Raw genomic sequence first — 20833 nt, 5'->3', positions numbered from 1 at the left:
CCCAAGGCTATCAGTAGTTCTAATGGAATGTTGTCTACTCCCGGGGCCTTTTTTGACTTACGTCTTTCAGTGCTCTGTCAAACTCTTCACGCAGTATCATAAACCCCATTTCATCTTCTTCTACCTCCTCTTCCATTTCCATAATATTGTCCTCAAGAACATCACCCTTGTATAGACCTATATACTCTTTCCACCTTTCTGCTTTCCCTTCTTTACTTAGAACTGGATTTCCATCTGAGCTTTTGATATTCACGCAAGTGGTTCTTTTTTCTCCAAAGGTCTCTAGGTCTCTTTAATTTTTCTGTGAGCAGTATCTTATCTTACCCCTAGTGAAACATGCTTCTATATCCTTACATTTGTCCTCTAGCCAAACTTGCTTAGCCATTTTGCACTTCCGGTCAATCTCATTTTTGAGACATTTGTATTCCTTTTTGCCTTATTAAACCTACTCCTGCATTACCCCTATTTGACTTTGTATTTATAACTCTGTATTCACCTGACCAGAAGTCTTGTTCATCCTACCACCAGACTTCACTAATTCCCACTGTATCTAACTTTAACCTATCAATTTCCCTTTTTCAATTTTCTAACCTACCTGCCCGATTAAGGGATATGACATTCCACACTCCGCCCTGTAGGACGCCAGTTTTCTTTCTCCTGATAATAATGTCCTCCTGAGCAGTCCCTGCCCGAAGATCTGAATGGGGGACTATTTTAGCTCCGGAATATTTTACCCACAAGGACGCCATCATCATTTAACCATACAGTAAAGCTGCATGCCCTCGGGAAAAATTATGGCTGTAGTTTCCCCTTAGTTTCAGTCGTTCACAGTACCAGTACAGCAAGGCCATTATGGTTAGTGTTACAAGGCCAGATCAGTCAATCATCCAGACTGTTGCCCCCTGCAACTACCGAAAAGGCAGCTGCCCCTCTTCAGGAACCACATACTTGTCTGGCCTCTCAACAGATACCCCTCCATTGTGGTTGGACCTACAGTATGGCTATCTGTATCGCTGAGGCACGCAAGCCTCCCCACCAATGGCAAGGTCCATGGTTTGTGTGATATTATATCAAAACTATGTAATGTATGCGTGAGAATTTGTTGTGCAATAGGGTAATTTATGATGAATGTCTGTGAGAGCTCGATTTTGTAAAAGGTATCCAGAAGGGGCATTGAGTGTTAAATTTATTAGTAATTTATTTTGTGGAAAGGAAATTTACTTTGTTTTCATTAAATTTTATTTAGTTTTGGACCTATGGGAGTTCTAGTCAAATTACTTGTGGTAATCTGATTCGCTGACATTAGAAATACTGTGAGTATAGAAGTGCTCAATATGATCTGACTGGCACACACACTAGACAATAGGAATACAGCATTTCCCATGCGATAGAGTAGGGCTTCATGCTTCGGCTCTACGAGTCTATACAGTAGCTTGGTAGCACACGAAGAAATTCACGTGTTTGTTTGGTTCTCGTAATGTTGACAAAAAGCGACTACAATGCTGAGTATTTTGTGAAAGTTAGAGCTTTGTGAGTGTTTTATTTTAGGAGATATTCACGTGTCATCATTTCATGTCGTACATAAACTACGTGTTGTATCTTTCATGCAGATTACGAGTCATTATGGCGAACATTTCTTTATAAGAAGTCTACTGAACAACTGAATGTGTTACTCATAAGCAGTCATGGGTCAGTGATTGTTTAGGATGTTCAAAATATCAGGTTAGACTAAGTATCTTCCGGCTGCTTTCGGGTGTGAAATTTTAACAGAGAAGTCAGTAACTTTGCATAATTAAACACGATCTTGATAGCCATTTTGCGTGGTTTAAAGGCAATAAACCAACTTAAAAGAAATTTTACACATTTTCGTAAACAAGTCATGCAAGAATATTGGACGCTCAATAATTTAACTAACTTTCAGCTACTGCCCGTGTAGTGGAGTTATGCAGCCTTTGTGTATTAGATATTTAGTTGAATTTTTGTCAACACTGCTTTTGTTGGCTAAACCAGTACCTAGCATAACAGAGTGAAGGGGGCAGACAAACTGAAACCTATCCAGGTAGGTGGACTGATTGTTTAAAGGAGAGACAAACCCACCCCACCACAAGGTGTAGGTGGGGATTGGGGTGGGGTGGGAGGTGGCTGTTGCTGCACCGTGTGGGGGAAGGGCGGGGGGGGGGGAGCGGGGGGGGGAGTGAGGGGTTTGGGGAGATTGGCTCGAGCATTTCATAGTGCCAATTTTTGTTTCCTCTCAGGTAAGATATATTAGCCCAAAGCAGTAATTTGACTGCAGTTCCTCAACATCGGTACCTTGTATGGAATAATATTCATCTCTTTAACACACTGTGAAATATCAAACACTTTAAAAATTAATGTTTTATAAAATTCAGTGAAACAAAATACCAATGCGAAATTTAAAAACACATAATTCCATGAGATCACCTGAAATTCCTGCTTTTTTCAATTCCCTTACAATTCCAGGTTTTCCCGGTATTACAGAAGAATCACCATCCTGACACCATCTCTCACGTCATATAAACTGTTTGAGATATCAAAACAAGATCTACTCATACTGCGGTAAATGAATAACTGTAGACTTTTGAATGGGATGCTGTAATTTTGTTAAGAGCATTTGAAAGCTGGTGAAATGAGAATTAGTGTGGCTTTGCAGCAAAACATTTGAAGAAATCACACATTTACTTTTATAACGAAAATGTCATTTTTCATAAGCATTTCACTCTAATTGTACACGGTTCCTCCTCCTCCTGTTTCAGTATTCTGCTGCAGCTGCAACAGCACTACGACATTAGTGAGGTGACATAGTGAAAACTCAAACAATGGATAATCCACATTGGAACGTAACAATATTCTGAGAAGGAAAGTTGCTACTCACCATATAGTGGAGATGCTAAGTCGCAGATACGCACAACAAAAAGATTTTCACACTTAAAGCTTTCGGCCAATGGCCTTTGTCAACAAAACACACACACACACACACACACACACACACACACACACACACACACGACTGCAGTGCAGTTCCATGCAACTGAAACCACTGAGACTGCATTCGTTTGTGTTTGTGTGTGTGTGTGTGTGTGTGTGTGTGTGTGTGTGTGTGTGTTTTGTTGACAAAGGCCAAAAGCTTTAATTGTCAAAATCTTTTTGTTGTGCTTATCTGCGACTCAGCATCTCCTCTACATGGTGAGTAGCAACTTTCCTTCTCAGAATAATGTGAAAACTGCTTTTTTTGCGAAAAGATGCAAATTTTAACAAAGCAATAAGAGAAATGTGGGTGTTACTTGAAATTCACCATTGATGAGTGACAGGCTTTCAAGTAAGAAGTTTTAGTTGCTAGAAGTATAATGAAACCACTGGACCAATGACCACATTGAGAAACTTATACAACCCTACTGTGAAACACATTGATTGTGAAAATTGACACATGAACATTACGCAAACAAAAGCGTAAAAAATAGGGCATACAAAGAAATGGTTGAAAGATTTCTGGACAGTTGTCCAATTATGGACCAAAGTATTATAAAAAAACTAAGCTGCAAAATTTGAAATGAACTTTCAGAAAAACATTCTTTCTTTGTGCGACTATATTAGCAGCAGCTGCTTTATAACAACTGAAGGTATTTTAAATCTGCCTTCGCAACAACGGTACAAGAAACAACAGTATCAAACAAGGGAATACCTAAAAAACATGCAAGCAGAAGGCATTTCCTAATGTAACAAACTTGGATGTAACATATCATAAGTAACATCAACACCTTTTTTAATTAACTGTTTCAGATGTAAAAAGCAAGCCAGATTGTAAATATATTTCATTACAGACCCTTGATGACATTTTATTTCAATACAATAACGCACATTTGATAACAAAAATAAGCATGTTGTTGTAGTGGTAAAGACAGATTTAAAGTACCTTCAATAATTTCAGAATAAGCTCAGAAGGATATAGGCTTCTCGAATGAAGCATAAAATGAGCGGGGGACGGTACTGTCTAAATCGACACTATTGTGGACATCAATAAACTGTTGCTTGCATTACGTTCTTTATTGTGGGCTGTTATCCACTATGTTATGTACATTATTTTACAGGTATTGCTCAATTTTTCTTTAGAGAAATATACAAGTACCAACAGCAACTGCTACAATTTTCTTGCAAGCATTGTCCATACTTTCTTTTGAATATATTAATTACTTTCAGATTGCAAAACATACTACAGTACATAAAATGTTTATTACATGCCACACTGTGCAACATATTTGTGGTGAGAGACCGTCACAGCTCTCTAAATCTGTCGTTCACGGTCTTCAGACCGACGAACATGCATCGCAGTTAAGGGGACGGTGGAAAAATATTGAAAATCTGCCAATTTATGCCACAAGCAATCGGACTCTGCCTCCAGACAGATCAGAGAGACTAGATCAGACGTGTGGGGGACGTACATCAGCTATAAACCACGGCTCCCGTGTTAACCGACACGACCCATCAGAGATACCCGCAGAACAGGCCCATTGTAGAAGTACGTACGTGTGGGGCGGGCGATTTGCACCCGCAGTCACGAGACACTGATGACACGTTAACGAACCGAGATGACAGTGACTGGTCCACAGGTGCTCCCAGATCTGAACAAACCACTCCTCATGTCACCCTGCCGCTCTCGTCAGCAACAGCTCGTCTAATGGCGAACGGTGGTGACAGTGCCAACTGCGAGCCGGGGGTGTGCCCGGGAGGGCAAGTGCTGCAAGGAAGGGGTGGGTGTCACTTGGCAGCCAGTGATGGCCCGAGGTGTCTCTGTAAAACGACCATTTTGTTGCTGAAATGAGATTTTCCCTGACAATTTCCTATTGCATTTGAAATGCCCTGATGTTCTCCGACTCTTCTTTGGGCCAAATGACTGAGAGAAGGCTAACAAAACAAATACTTGTGTATCTGTGGAAAAAGAGACCGACAATACTAGGAATTACACAAATAAGAAAATGTTGTTGTTGTTGTTGTTGTTGTTGTTGTTGTCATCTTCAGTCCTGAGACTGGTTTGATGCAGCTCTCCATGCTACTCTATCCTGTGCAAGCTTCTTCATCTCCCAGTACTTACTGCAACCTACATCCTTCTGAATTTGCTTAGTGTATTCATCTCTTGGTCTCCCTCTACGATTTTTACCCTCCATGCAGCCCTCCAATGCTAAATTTGTGATCCCTTGATGCCTCAGAACATGTCCTACCAACTGGTCCCTTCTTGTCAAGTTGTGCCACAAACTCCTCTTCTCCCCAATTCTATTCAATATCTCCTCATTAGTTATGTGATCTACCTATCTAACCTTCAGCATTCTTCTGTAGCACCACATTTCAAAAGCTTCTATTCTCTTCTTGTCCAAACTATTTATCGTCCATGTTTCATTTCCATACATGGCTACACACCATACAAATATTTTCAGAAAAAAACTTCCCGACACTTAAATCTACACTCAATGTTAAATTTCTCTTCTTCAAAAACGCTTTCCTTGCCATTCCCAGTCTACATTTTATATCCCCTCTACTTTGACCATCATCAGTTATTTTGCTCCCAAAATAGCAAAACACCTTTACTACTTTAAGTGTCTCCTTTCATAATTTAATTCCCTCAGCATCACCCATCTTAATTTGACTACATTCTGTTATACTCATTTTGCTTTTGTTGTTGTTCATCTTATATCCTCCTTTCAAGACACTGTCCATTCTGTTCAGCTGCTCTTCCAAGTCCTTTGCTGTCTCTGACAGAATTACAATGTCATCGGCGAACCTCAAAGTTTTTATTTCTTCTCCTTGGATTTTAATACCTCCTCCGAACTTTTCTTCTGTTTCCTTTACTGCTTGCTCAATATAAAGATTGAATAACATCGGGGACAGGCTACAACCCTGTCTCACTTCCTTCCCAACTGCTGCTTCCCTTTCATGTCCCTCGACTCTCATAACTGCCATCTGGTTTCTGTACAAATTCTAAATAGACTTTCGCTCCCTGTATTTTACCCCTGCCACCTTTAGAATTTGAAAGAGAGGATTCCAGTCAACATTGTCAAAAGATTTCTCTAAGTGCACAAATGCTAGAAATGTAGCCTTGCCTTTCCTTAATCTATTTTCTAAGATACGTCGTAGGGTCAGTATTGCCTCACAAGTTCCAACATTACTGCGGAATCCAAACTGATCATCGCCGAGGTCGGCTTCTACCAGTTTTGCCATTCCTCTGTTAAGAATTCGCGTTAGTATTTTGCAGCTGTGACTTATTAAACTGATAGTTCGGTAGTTTTCACATCTGTCAACACCTGCTTTCTTTGGGATTGCAATTATTATATTCTTCTTGAAGTCTGAGGGTATTTCGCCTGTCTCTTACATCTTGCTCACCAAATGGTAGAGTTTTGTCAGGACTGGCTCTCCCAAGGCCGCCAGTAGTTCCAATGGAATTTTATCTACTCCCGGGGCCTTGTTTCGACTCAGGTCTTTCAGTGCTCTGTCAAACTCTTCACGCAGTATCGTATCTCCCATTTCATCTCCTTCTACCTCCTCTTCCATTTCCATAATATTGTCCTCAAGTACATCGCCCTCGTATAGACCCTCTATATACTCCTACCACCTTTCTGCTTTCCCTTCTTTGCTTGGAACTGGGTTTCCATCTGAGCTCTTGATATTCATACAAGTGGTTCTCTTTTCCTTGAAGGTCTCATTAATTTTCCTGTATACAGTATCTATCTTACCCCTAGTGAGATAAGCCTCTACATCGTTACATTTGTCCTCTAGCCAACCCTGCTTAGTCATTTTGCACTTCCTGTCAATCTCATTTTTGAGACGTTTGTATTCCTTTTTGCCTCCTTCATTTACTGCATTTTTATATTTTCTCCTTTCATCAACTAAATTCAATATTTCTTCTGTTACCTACGCATTTCTACTAGCCCTCGTCCTTTTACCTACTTGATCGTCTGCTGCCTTCACTACTTCATCCCTCAGAGCTACCCATTCTTCTTCTACTGTATTTCTTTCCCCCATTCCTGTCAATTGTTCCCTTATGCTCTCCCTGAAACACTCTACAACCTCTGGTTTAGTCAGTTTATCCAGGTCCCATCTCCTTAAATTCCCATATTTTTGCAGTTTCTTCAGTTTTAATCTACAGTTCATAACCAATAGGTTCTGGTCAGAGTCCACATCTGCCCCTGGAAATGTCTTATAATTTAATCTCTGTCTTACCATTATATAATCTATCTGATACCTTCTAGTATCTCCAGGATTCTTCCATGTATACAACCTTCTTTTATGATTCTCGAACCAAGTGTTAGCTATGATTAAGTTATGCTCTGTGCAAAATTCTACAAGCCGGCTTCCTCTTTCATTTCTTCCCCCCAATCCATATTCACCCACTATGTTTCCTTCTCTCCCTTTTCCTACTCTTGAATTCCAGTCACACATGACTATTAAATTTTCATCTCCCTTCACTACCTGAATAATTTCTTTTATCTCATCATACATTTCATCTATTTCTTCATCATCTGCAGAGCTAGTTGGCATATAAACTTGTGCTACTGTAGTAGGCATGGGCTTCGTGTCTATCTTGACCACAATAATGCGTTCCCTATGCTGTTTACAGTAGCTTACCCGTACTCCTATTTTTTTATTCATTATTCAACCTACTCCTGCATTACCCCTATTTGATTTTGTATTTACAACCCTGTATTCACCAGACCAAAAGTCTTGTTCCTCCTGCCACCGAACTTCACTAATTCCCACTACATCTAATGTCAACCTATCCATTTCCATTTTTAAATTTTCTAACCTACCTGCCCAGTTAAGGGCAATTTTTTCTCCTGTTTTCTTTTGTATATTTGTTGTATTGGGTATGGATATTTCGATTAGTTGTGTTAATTTCTTCTTTTTAATTGGTGAGTATGATGTCATGTTTGTTATGTTGTGTTGTGTTGTTTTATCTGTTATAATGGTTCTGTTCCAGTATAATTTGTATTCATCACTCTCCAGTACGTTTTGTGGTGCATACTTATATGTGGGAATGTGTTGTTTTATTAGTTTATGTTGTATGGCAAGTTGTTGATGTATTATTTTTGCTACATTGTCATGTCTTCTGGGGTATTCTGTATTTGCTAGTATTGTACATCCGCTTGTGATGTGATCTACTGTTTCTATTTGTTGTTTGCAAAGTCTGCATTTATCTGTTGTGGTATTGGGATCTTTAATAATATGCTTGCTGTAGTATCTGGTGTTTATTGTTTGATCCTGTATTGCAATCATGAATCCTTCCGTCTCACTGTATATATTGCCTTTTCTTAGCCATGTGTTGGATGCGTCTTGATCGATGTGTGGCTGTGTTAGATGATACGGGTGCTTGCCATGTAGTGCCTTCCCCTTCCAATTTACTTTCTTCGTATCTGTTGATGTTATGTGATCTAAAGGGTTGTAGAAGTGGTTATGAAATTGCAGTGGTGTAGCCAATGTATTTATATGAGTGATTGCTTTGTGTATTTAGCTAGTTTCTGCTCGTTCTAAAAAGAATTTTCTTAAATTGTCTACCTGTCCGTAATGTAGGTTTTTTATGTCGATGAATCCCCTTCCTCCTTCCTTTCTGCTTAATGTGAATCTTTCTGTTGCTGAATGTATGTGATGTATTCTATATTTGTGGCATTGTGATTGTGTAAGTGTATTGAATGCTTCTAGGTTTGTGTTACTCCATTTCACTACTCCAAATGAGTAGTCAATATTGGTATGGCATAAGTATTTATAGCTTTTGTCTTGTTTCTTGCTGTCAATTCTGTTTTTAGTATTTTTGTTAGTCTTTGTCTATATTTTTCTTTTAGTTCTTCTTTAATATTTGTATTATCTATTCCTATTTTTTGTCTGTATCCTAGATATTTATAGGCATCTGTTTGTTCGATCGCTTCTATGGAGTCACTGTGGTTATTCAATATGTAATCATCTTGTTTAGTGTGTTTTCCCTTGACTATGCTATTTTTCTTACATTTGTCTGTTCCAAAAGTCATATTTATATCATTGCTGAATACTTCTGTTATCTTTAGTAATTGGTTGAGTTGTTGATTGGTTGGTTGCTGCCAGTAGTTTTAGATCATCCATGTATAGCAAATGTGTGATTTTGTGTGGGTATGTTCCAGTAATATTATATCCATAATTTGTATTATTTAGAATGTTGGATAGTGGGTTCAGAGCAATACAGAACCAGAAAGGACTTAATGCGTCTCCTTGGTATATTCCACACTTAATCTGTATTGGCTGTGATGTGATATTATCTGAATTTGTTTGGACATTAAGTGTGGTTTTCCAGTTTTTCATTACTATGTTTAGAAACTGTATCAATTTTGGATCTACTTTGTATATTTCCAATATCTGTAGTAACCATGAGTGGGGTACACTATCAAAAGCTTTTTTGGTAATCAATGTATGCGTAGTGTAGCGACCTTTGTTTAGTTTTAGCTTGATACGTCACCTCTGCATCTATTATTAGCTGCTCTTTACATCCTCGTGCTCCTTTGCAGCAGCCTTTTTGTTCTTCATTTATAATTTTGTTCTGTGTTGTATGTGTCATTAATTTCTGTGTAATGACTGAAGTTAATATTTTGTAGATTGTTGGTAGGCATGTTATGGGGCGATATTTAGCTGGGTTTGCTGTGTCTGCTTGATCTTTAGGTTTCATATAAGTTATTCCATGTGTAAGTGCATCAGGGAATATGTATGGGTCTGCAATGTAACTTAATTTAGTTGGATGTGAATGCGTTGAAGTGAACTTCTTTAGCTAGAAATTTGCTATTTTATCATTTCCAGGGGCTTTCCAATTGTGCGTAGAATTAATTGCTCGGGTGACTTCATGTTGCAAAATTATCACTTCAGGCATTTGTGGTATCATCTTGTATGAGTCTGTTTCTGCTTGTATCCACCGTGCATGCCTGTTATGTTGTACCGGGTTTGACCATATGTTGCTCCAGAAGTGTTCCATGTCTGTTATGTTTGGTGGATTGTCTATTTTAATGTGTGAGTTATCTATTGTTTGGTAAAATTTCTTTTAGTTTGTGTTGAATGTTTGGTTTTGTTTCCTTCTATTTTCACTTTTCTTGTATCTTCTAAGTCGTTTGGCCAATGCTTGTAATTTCTGCTTCTTTTCATCCAATTGCTCTACTGCTTCTTGTTGTGAGATTTTACCTAACCTTTTTCGGTTTTTGTCTGATATTTCATTTCTTATAAATTGTGTTAGCTGTCCGATGTCTTTTCTCAGATTTTCTATTCTGATCTGTAGCCTGTGTTGCCATGCTGGTTTTGTGGGTTTCTTCTGTGTGTTGGTTGGTTCTGATCTCTGCCTAGTGTGTATATTTAGTGTAGTGAGTGCTCCTACATGAACCAGTAGTTGTAACTCATCTATAGTTGTGTTTTCATTTATTTTGTTGTGTATGATTGTGTTGATAGTTGTTATTGTTGTTTCGACTTGTGGGTTATTTGGTGGTCTATGCAAGAATTGTCTAATGTCTGTATTTGTGTCTTTGTATTCTATATATGTCAACTGAAATTTTTCTTCTATATCTAACATGTGTGTCACTTCATGTTCTATTTATGCTTGTTCTGGTGGCTGTCTTAAGATTTCGTTTTCCTCTCATTGTTTAATTGATGCTTCATGTTCTTTGTTTGTTTACTCTGGGATGTTTGAGTCCATTACTGTATCTTCTTCTTCTTCTTCTTCTGATTGCACATTATTTTGTTCCAGTATTTGTTGTCCTTGTTGTTTGATGTTTCTAATTCTGACTGGGGTATCCTGTTATTTTTTATTATTACACTGATCTGATCAGCTAGTCGTTGTTCTGTTAAAAATTTTAATTCCGGGTATGTGGTAATAAATGTTGTGTATACTTGTGATCTGTGTCCAGTTGTGTTGGTTCCTAGGTTTGTTGCTTGGTAATAACAGAACATGAGGTGTCGATTAACTTCATCTGACCATCTCATCCTCTGTCTTCGATTTCCTTCTAGGGTGGTTGCAGGACGCATATCCTGCAAAACACCTCTATTTGGATTTAAATCATTTTCCAGTTGGCTAGCAGTGTCGTTACCATTGTGGGCGGGCATAGGGTTCAAGCATCGTCCCCGACCATGACGGCGCTTGTCCGAGGCTTCTTCAATTCTGTCCTGAACCAAGTAATTACAATAAAAGGGGGGTTAGCCCTATTAGTGGTTTGTTCTTTCCGTCGCCTTTTACGACTGGCAGAACATACCGGAGGCCTATCCTTTTCCCGGGACTCCACGAGGTTAATTTATTATTGTTATTATTATTATTGAAAGAAGAAGAAAGCTGCAGTTGTGTCACTCATACAAATTCCCACGAAAACAAAACTCTTACAAAACTTTAGGACAGACAAAATAACATAAATCTCAACGAAGATGGTTCCTCTTTAACAGTCATTATTTAGTTTGCAGTAATTCTGCACAGTGCTCAGCTGTCCCTATTATTCTCCAGTACACACATGCCAGAACACCCTGCCCCTCTCCCCCAACAACAGGGAACTGAAATAATGAAGTGACTAACTAGTATTCAATTATGCGCACAACATTTTTTTTTGAAAAGAACCTGTAACATACAGTACTCTACCTGTGCTGCGCACTCGTCTGAAATGCCGCTGTCTGACTCCAACTCCGACTCTTCCTCTTTCAGAAGTTTGCTCGAAATGAACTGCAAACAAAAGAAAAGTCCCAAATGAGCCGACAATGTCATATCCCAAATGAGCCAACAATGTCATATAACAAACACGGCATCGCACTGTAACGTTCCCTGGCAGCACACACACTATTAATAAAATGAAATGACATTTAATTGTACTATGTACGCCACTATGAAGCAATTCGTATGTACTGTAATTGTTTAACAAAAAAATATTATTTAATTTTGTATAAAGGACATTCGTTATTATTGTAATATTTTCTGTAATAATATTCTCGATGTATTTATGATTGTAATATTTCTAAACTCATAATGTAATTACGAAATATGTTAATATCTGCGATAAAAAAAATGTGAAATAGTCACAGAGGAAAATAATGATGTAGGATTACAAAGAGACATTAACAATCAGCAAGAGTACAAATAGGAATACATAATGTGCATTCTTTGACGTCTTCCTCGAGAGAGAGAGAGAGAGAGAGAGAGAGAGAGAGAGAGGAACCTGCGACGTGGCATTTTATGAATGAGTAGACTTCTTTTGTCTGTATATCTTTAGCCGCCATTATAGGAGAAATTACAAAGTAATGTAAGTTTAATTATTGTTGTGGTCTAAATACATGATAATTTATCAAAATTGTGTATTACTAATGTAAATTAGCTTGCCCATGTCATCTATAATATTTCTTTAAAGAATTTTCAGCATTTTTAGCGATTATCGTTGGTGTTGCTGGGCTGTGCCGCGACCAAACGATTTGCAGCGGCGGCACATTTAAAAAATTGTTCCGCAAAAAAAATTAACCAAACCCGTACATCGGGAGCAGATAAAATTAGCAGTGAATTACGAAATATTTTTCTTTTACAGCGATCCTGAGGCTGACGGAATTTATTACTGGTTTTACATTTGTGCATTCATAGGCAGATGATTAACGTTGAAGTTGTTAATCCGTTGGTTCTTTCCATTTCTAAAACAAATAACTTAAACGTATAGTGAAGTGTGTTTTGTCAATGATAATTAAACGTTCAGGTCGGCTTGGCAACATTTAACCATTTTATGCTAGCAGAGACAGTCTTGTGTTCCATAGCTAATACCGGGAAAGAATTCAGTAAATATTTAAAAAACCACTGCATTTAGAAAATGTGTGCCAAGGCCGAATACGTAAAAAATTTAATTTATATAATTTTCAACTAAATGTTCTTAATCAGTATGAATTTATCAGCATGAGAGGGTTGCTAAGGTTCACGTAATTTTAAATGTGCTTAATTCTGTCTAAATGAATTTTTATTACCACACGTAAATAAGGGGTTCTACAACAAAGTTCGTACCGAAAGAGCATATAACAAAACTATTTAAAGCAACGTTTCTTCTCCCCATTTTCAAATCCATTCATTTCATTTTTTTTACATAATATATAAATAAATATTTTAAATGATTAATGGAAAATCTCATATAAAGATGTGAAACAAATACTAACTAAGAGAGAGAGGGGGGCTGGTTAGTACTTACGTCAGCTCAGTACAGCCGCTAGCTTTACCTTTTGGTGATCTATCTTGGGTGCAGCTGCCCCCTGGTATTGTGGTAGGTAACTAATTTTTTGATATAATGAGCTCTCTTCTTCAGCTTGCCTCTGGGTATATAGTGTTCTCCATGGACAACCATGCCTCCATCCTTGCTACCCTCCCTGTTTTCCTTTCCCTGTTGCTTCATAACCTGGGTTGAGAGTAACTGAATCTACTTTCCCTTCTTCCCTTTCTTTCCCCTCTCGCCTTCCTGATGAAGGAACATTTGTTCCGAAAGCTAGGAACGTAAATTTTCGGTTCTGTTTTTTGCGTATCTATCGGCTGTACTGAGCTGAGGTAAGTACTGGCCAGCCCCTCTATCTCTTTGTTAGTATTTGTTACATAAATATTTTCTTTTCCAATATTTCATCGAATTGGCGCCCACTAACGCGGGGCTCGAATAAGCAGTAGCCACAAAATACCCATGAGATAATTAGGGAATTATTGTAGTCGAACTTTGTTGGAGAACAATTAATAATTTTTCCATGTACTGTATGTATTGCCTAACCAATATTGTGTGGTAATACCTGTGTATGATTTTTTGCATGAGAACACTATATACCCAGAGGCAAGCTGAAGAAGAGAGCTCATTATTTCGAAAAATTAATTACCTACCACAATATCAGGGGTCAGCTGCACCCAAGATAGATCACCAAAAGGTAAAGCTACAGTGTAGTTGTCCTGTGGGTAGTAAAGTAGCCTCAGTGCAGTGTTCTCGGATCATTAGTGGTGTGCTTGTTGTTAGTGCTTTGTTTTAAAATAACAGGACATTTTAGTAGTTAGTCACTGTAGCATATAATAAGTGTGTTTTAACAAATGACCATTTCTTGTGTGATTATGTCAGTGAAACCTGAGTGTTAGGATATTTAGTTCAGATTTTATTTCGTTTGTTTACTATGGTTAGATTGCGTAGTCAGAAGGATATCAACATGGATAATGAACAACAGTTAGTAAGTAGTGATACCGAGTTAGAAAGTGGGGCACAAAGTAGTGTTAGTGGCGTAGTTCAGGAAGTACAATGTGAGAATCTGGAGGCAGAAGGGCAAGAAATGTTGCCACTGCCAGCCAGTGATTCAGTTGAAAGTAGAAATACTGTGCCACCCACAAGCACTAGACACGGTCCAGAGAGTGGTGAGGTGTCAGAAGTGCAATCATTAAGGGTTATGTTCGAGCGCATGCTCAATTTCCAAGCTACGTTTATGCATGAACAAGCAGAGCGTGATCGATGCCAGCATGAGAGAGATTTGCAGTTAATGCAACCTTTGGAAGCTATGCAAAGTGAGATTGTTAGTTTGAGACAAAACTATGAAACCATAGCCAAAGCTGTGCAAGAACTGAGCGAAAGAGTAGATAATATCCATGTGACTAACGCCAGTATCGTGGGTGAAATCAGTGTACTGGCTAACAGGATGGAAAAATTATAAATTGACACAAGTCAAGCAATAGAGCAGAAAATGTCCGAACAGGCGAACAAAATTGAAAAGGAATTTACAAAAAAATAGACGAGAAGGTGCACGCCGCAATTGAGGCCAAAGACTTGGGCTCTTGTGCGGAAGTGCAGGACCTAAAAAGGGCGGTGCACACTGACATTCCGCTGTGGCAGCGGAATGTCAACCGTCGTCTTGCGGAGCTAGAAAAGCAGCTCGTTGCACGGCGACGCACAGGCGTGTCACGCCAGTCAGGTCCAACAATGATTGGCATATAAATACAGCAGTGAAAAATTGCGACTGCGAGACAGAACGGGCAACCAATATTAGCGAAACAAACAAATGTCACTCCAAAATAGTAATTGAAGAAAGCCTGGTTAAAAACCAAGTTTCAAATCTTTACAACGGAGAAGAAATCTGTTCACCCTGTAGTATTTATCAAGGGATTTAGAAACATTTTGCCTAGCGTTTGGAGTCATACACAGAAAATACAGTTCGTTATGTCTTACATACAAGGAGATGCTGCATTATGGGCAACCGAAGCAGCTGACAGTTGCGACACATATGAGCAATTTGAAAAGGCATTCTTGGCCAAATATTGGTCAACATGTATTCAGGAGAGATTACGGAAAGAGGTATATAATCCAGAGCCGTATTCTCTACGATTAGGCAATTTGCGAAAATATTTTGAGAAATACATTAATAAAACCCGTTACTGGGACGGGCAGATTTCATCCCGGGATTTGATCAGACTTTTGAAATCACACTTGCCGATACACGTAAAGGAAAAACTTGTACACGTATCGGAGAACGACATGGAACGTTTCTTGTCTGTTCTGGACTCAATTGACCTGATTCAGGAGGATGTTAAGGCAGCCTCTGAACAGGCTAGAAGTAACGGAAACGGTTACAGAAATGGTCGAAATAACACGCCTCCACCAAATAATGGAAACGGCGGAGGTAACAATAGGAGACAAGATTATGTACAAAACGGGAATAGAGGTAGAGACCGGAACGGCAATAGTCCGCCGGTGAACAATGACCGGAAAAGGAGGTTCGATGACCGAAATGAAACAGGCCCACCAAGCAACAGTAGATGGAAAAATGCCAGGGGGTCGTGGAACACCAATACCTATAACGATGCAAACCGAACTTCGCCACAGAACCAGAGGCCCAGTCCAGACCGGCAAAACAGTGAAATATATGATAATAACCGACCGCCACCACAAAATGCGCCAATTACGCAACCGTGGCGGCCGACGCAACACAATTTACACATAGTGGAGGTCAGCGACACAGAGCAGCCACACCCATCCACCAGTAATAATCCAACAAACTAGATTCAGCCAAGATACGCTCTCCATCGTCGGCTGAGGTTCGGAGTGAGAGCAGCCCGACACAGAATAAAACATCGGAAATCTGTATCGTCAGGTATAATGACGGTGTACAGATGGGACATTAATTAATAACTGAACCACCCACGTGCATAAAGGAGCACAAAGACAAAGTACAAGCGATAAGAGAGATCAAAATTAACAATATTGATGTGCAAGCAATCGTAGATACAGGTGCTACTGTCAGTGTCATGAGTATGGACTTATTCAGAGTACTGGGGAAAGAAATCAGTGCACAGCGACAAATAATTAAACTCCAAGTGCGGGTAGAGATGTATATAGGGGGAGAAGCCATAGCGTGCTCGTTCCTGGTAGTAAAGGGTTTAAAGGTAGCCTGCACTTTGGGGGTAGATTTTTTGAGAGAAAGGGACGCAGTAATCGACCTTTCTCGGGGAAAATTAAGTTTGATTAACACGGGTAGGAGGATAGAATTGTCCATGCTCAGATCTGAAGAGGTATCTGTGCCTAATTGTAATGTTATTAACATAAAATGTAGGAATCAGTGGATACTGCATTTAGACAATCATTCTCTAGGACAAAATCTCTATTATCCAGACGTACAAAGTGATCAATTAAAAGCAGTCCAAAAATTTGAACTCAATGCAACAGCAGGATTTGGTACAGTTATTATCTAACTATGCAGATGTATTTTCAGAACCACCAGGAATTAAGGGATATCAATACAATATCGAGGTGAAGCCTCACAAAACCTACTGTCTAGCCTCATACTCCATTCCTTGGTCCAAGAAGGAAATAGTAGCTATCTCTTAGCAGATCCCCACTCAGGGAGAGTACGGGGACTGTATCCGTGTAAGGATGTGAAAATATTCCCACAGTAAATGACTAATAGTCCTATATGTTATGTGTAAAAAGGTACACTATTCTTTTGGAAATGAATGAACATTAATGATGTGTGATCTGTAGAGATAATGTACTAGTGTAGTAGTATTTAGTTATAAGAATATGATTGACTTTCTCTTTAGTTTATGATTATTTATGTTATGTCTTCTTTTTAATTAGTGTTAGCTTAAATGTGCTCTAATTGTCTGCACGGATAACCTGATTAGTGCAATTATTTGTAGTGTTAAATTGTGACAGATATCAGTCAGGAGGAACATTTTAGTAGTGATTAGTTTGTGTACTGCATAATATTCTATATGTGTGTCAAACTTGAAATATTTCTTGGTACAGTCTTTTCTATTACATGTATATATATGTGTGTAGCTGTCAGATTGACAGGTTCGAACCCAGAATAATAATAATAATAATAATAATAAGAGACCCTGAGAACTTTAATTTCAAACTAGTATTATCAAAGAGAGTAATGCACCCAGTAGTGACCCGAGGGCACCATGGGAGGCAAACTTACTGCAAATTTAAGTAACGCAAAGTTACGCACAAAGAAGCTTCAATTGAAGCATGTGCAGATCGAATCAGTAAAAAGATACAATCCAAGTCAATTTTAGCCTACAGAGACTACACTGTAGTTACGTAGGACCTTGCAAGCAAAGTGAGACATAATTTCAAAGGAGTTATTGAATAATATGCCTGAATCCGGCTGGAATGCACAAATAAAATCTACTCGAACATAAATATAGATGATTTTTGGGCAAACTAATACGAAATTTTAATATTTGTTACCATGTACGCAATTATCACACACCTTGGTAAAGAGCGAACAAAGAAGTTACGAATGTGCTGTTACAAAACATTTCACAACGGACATTGTAACTGAAGAAAAAACTTAAACAAAAGCGCAGTATTGTGTGGCAGAGACAGACAGGGACTGTTAAAACTGCAGAAATATGTCACGAGGTTGTTTTGGACAAGCAATAAGAAACTGTATCATCGCCGTGTGTGCAAGTGGATAAGGAACTAACACGACACGAACAGTGAGCCGATAATAGACGGTGGACCAAGCTAGTGTCAAACTATTACTCTTTGTGTGTCAAGGGACGCCAGGAAAGCGCATTGACTACAGAGATACATTTTGTTCTAAGGTGAAAACTTGCGTGTGACTAATGACAAGTCATGAAATGGTGAAAAAATATTGTGTGCCCATTAAACGTGTAACTGTGACAACGAAACATTGTGCAAACCAGACTAGTGAAGACGTACTGAATAATAACTGCCAATAACTGTGTGCGTCCCCCCATGAACCATGGACCTTGCCGTTGGTGGGGAGGCTTGCGTGCCTCAAGGATACAGATGGCCGTACCGTAGGTGCAACCACAACGGAGGGGTATCTGTTGAGAGGGCAGACAAACATTTGGTTCCTGAAGAGGGGCAGCAGCCTTTTCAGTAGTTGCAGGGGCAACAGCCTGGATGATTGACTGATCTGGCCTTGTATCATTAACCAAAACGGCCTTGCTGTGCTGGTACTGCGAACGGCTGAAAGCAAGGGGAAACTACAGCCGTAATTTTTCCCGAGGACATGCAGCTTTACTGTATGATTAAATGATGATGGCGTCCTCTTGGGTAAAATATTCTGGAGCTAAAATAGTCCCCCATTCGGATCTCCGGGCGGGGACTACTCAAGAGGACGTCATTATCAGGAGAAAGAAAACTGGCGTTCTACGGATCGGAGTGTGGAATGTCAGATCCCTTAATCGGGCAGGTAGGTTAGAAAATTTAAAAAGGGAAATGGATAGGTTAAAGTTAGATATAGTGGAAATTAGTGAAGTTCGGTGGCAGGAGGAACAAGACTTTTGGTCAGGTGATTACAGGGTTATAAATACAAAATCAAATAGGGGTAATGCAGGAGTAGGTTTAATAATGAATAAAAAATAGGAGTGCGGGTTAGCTACTACAAACAGCATAGTGAACGCATTATTGTGGTCAAGATAGACACAAACCCCTTGCCTACTACAGTAGTACAAGTTTATATGCCAACTAGCACTGCAGATGATGAAGAAATAGATGAAATGTATGACGAGATAAAAGAAATTATTCAGGTAGTGAAGGGAGACGAAAATTTAATAGTCATGGGTGACTGGAATTCGTCAGTAGGAAAAGGGAGAGAAGGAAATGTAGTAGGTGAATATGGATTGGGGGGGGAAGAAATGAAAGAGGAAGCCGGCTTGTAGAATTTTGCACAGAGCATAACTTAATCATAGCTAACACTTGGTTCGAGAATCATAAAAGAAGGTTGTATACCTGGAAGAATCCTGGAGATACTAGAAGGTATCAGATAGATTATATAATGGTAAGACAGAGATCTAGGAACCAGGTTTTAAATTGTAAGACATTTCCAGGGGCAGATGTCGATTCTGACCACAATCTATTGGTTATGAACTGCAGATTGACACTGAAGAAAGTGCAAAAAGGTGGGAATTTAAGGAGATGGGACCTGGATAAACTGAAAGAACCAGAGGTTGTAGAGAGTTTCAGGGAGAGCATAAGGGAACAATTGACAGGAATGGGGGAAAGAAATACAGTAGAAGAAGAATGGGTAGCTCTGAGGGATGAAGTAGTGAAGGCAGCAGACGATCAAGTAGGTAAAAAGACGAGGGCTAATAGAAATCCTTGGGTAACAGAAGAAATATTGAATTTAATTGATGAATGGAGAAAATATAAAAATGCAGTAAATAAAGCAGGCAAAAAGGAATACAAACGTCTCAAAAATGATATCGACAGGAAGTGCAAAATGGCTAAGCAGGGATGGCTAGAGGACAAATGTAAGGATGTATAGGCTTGTCTCACTATGGGTAAGATAGATACTGCCTACAGGAAAATTAAAGAGACCTTTGGAGAGAAGAGAACTACTTGTATGAATATCAAGAGCTCAGATGGCAACCCAGTTCTAAGCAAAGAAGGGAAGGCAGAAAGGTGGAAGGAGTATATAGAGGGTTTATACAAGGGCGATGTACTTGAGGACAATATTATGGAAATGGAAGAGGATGTAGATGAAGACGAAATGGGAGATATTATACTGCGTGAAGAGATTGACAGAGCACTGAAAGACCTGAGTCGAAACAAGGCCCCGGGAGTAGACAGCATTTCATTAGAACTACTGATGGCCTTGTGAGAGCCAGTCATGACAAAACTCTACCATCTGTCTCATACGAGACAGGCGAAGTACCCTCAGACTTCAAGAAGAATATAATAATTCCAATCCCAAAGAAAGCAGGTGTTGACCGAACTATCAGTTTAATAAGTCACAGCTGCAAAATACTAACGCGAATTCTTTACAGACGAATGGAAAAAGTGGTAGAAGCGGACCTCGGGGAAGATCAGTTTGGATTCCGTAGAAATGTTGGAACACGTGAGGCAATACTAACCTTACGACTTATCTTAGAAGAAAGATTAAGAAAAGGCAAACCTACGTTTCTAGCATTTGTAGACTTAGAGAAAGCTTTTGACAATGTTAACTGGAATACTCTTTCAAATTCTGAAGGTGGCAGGGGTAAAATACAGGGAGCGAAAGGCTATTTACAATCTGTACAGAAACCAGATGGCAGTTATAAGAGTCGAGGGACATGAAATGGAGGCAGTGGTTGGGAAGGGAGTGAGACAGGGTTGTAGCCTCTCCCCGATGTTATTCAATCTGTATATTGAGCGAGCAGTGAAGGAAACAAAAGAAAAATTCGGAGTAGGTATTAAAATTCATGGAGAAGAAGAAAAAACTGAGGTTCGCTGATGACATTGTAATTCTGTCAGAGACAGCAAAGGACTTGGAAGAGCAGTTGAACGGAATGGACAGTGTCTTGAAAGGAGAATATAAGATGAACATCAACAAAAGCAAAATGAGAGTAACG

At 39.1% G+C, this 20833-nt stretch overlaps 1 protein-coding gene across 1 annotated transcript in view; it reads right to left on the bottom strand.

Moving 5' to 3' along the window:
• Positions 1 to 20833, bottom strand: part of LOC126484232 (uncharacterized) — a 421255-nt gene that overhangs the window by 191307 nt on the left and 209115 nt on the right. Inside the window, exon 7 of the mRNA XM_050107648.1 lies at positions 11630 to 11710. Within this exon, the coding sequence (XP_049963605.1) occupies positions 11630 to 11710 (81 nt within the window). The remainder of the gene's footprint in view (positions 1 to 11629; positions 11711 to 20833) is intronic.

This window comes from Schistocerca serialis, chromosome 6 (assembly GCF_023864345.2).
Source record: "Schistocerca serialis cubense isolate TAMUIC-IGC-003099 chromosome 6, iqSchSeri2.2, whole genome shotgun sequence".
NCBI lineage: Eukaryota > Metazoa > Arthropoda > Insecta > Orthoptera > Acrididae > Schistocerca > Schistocerca serialis.
This window is presented reverse-complemented; position numbering and strand designations above follow the sequence as displayed.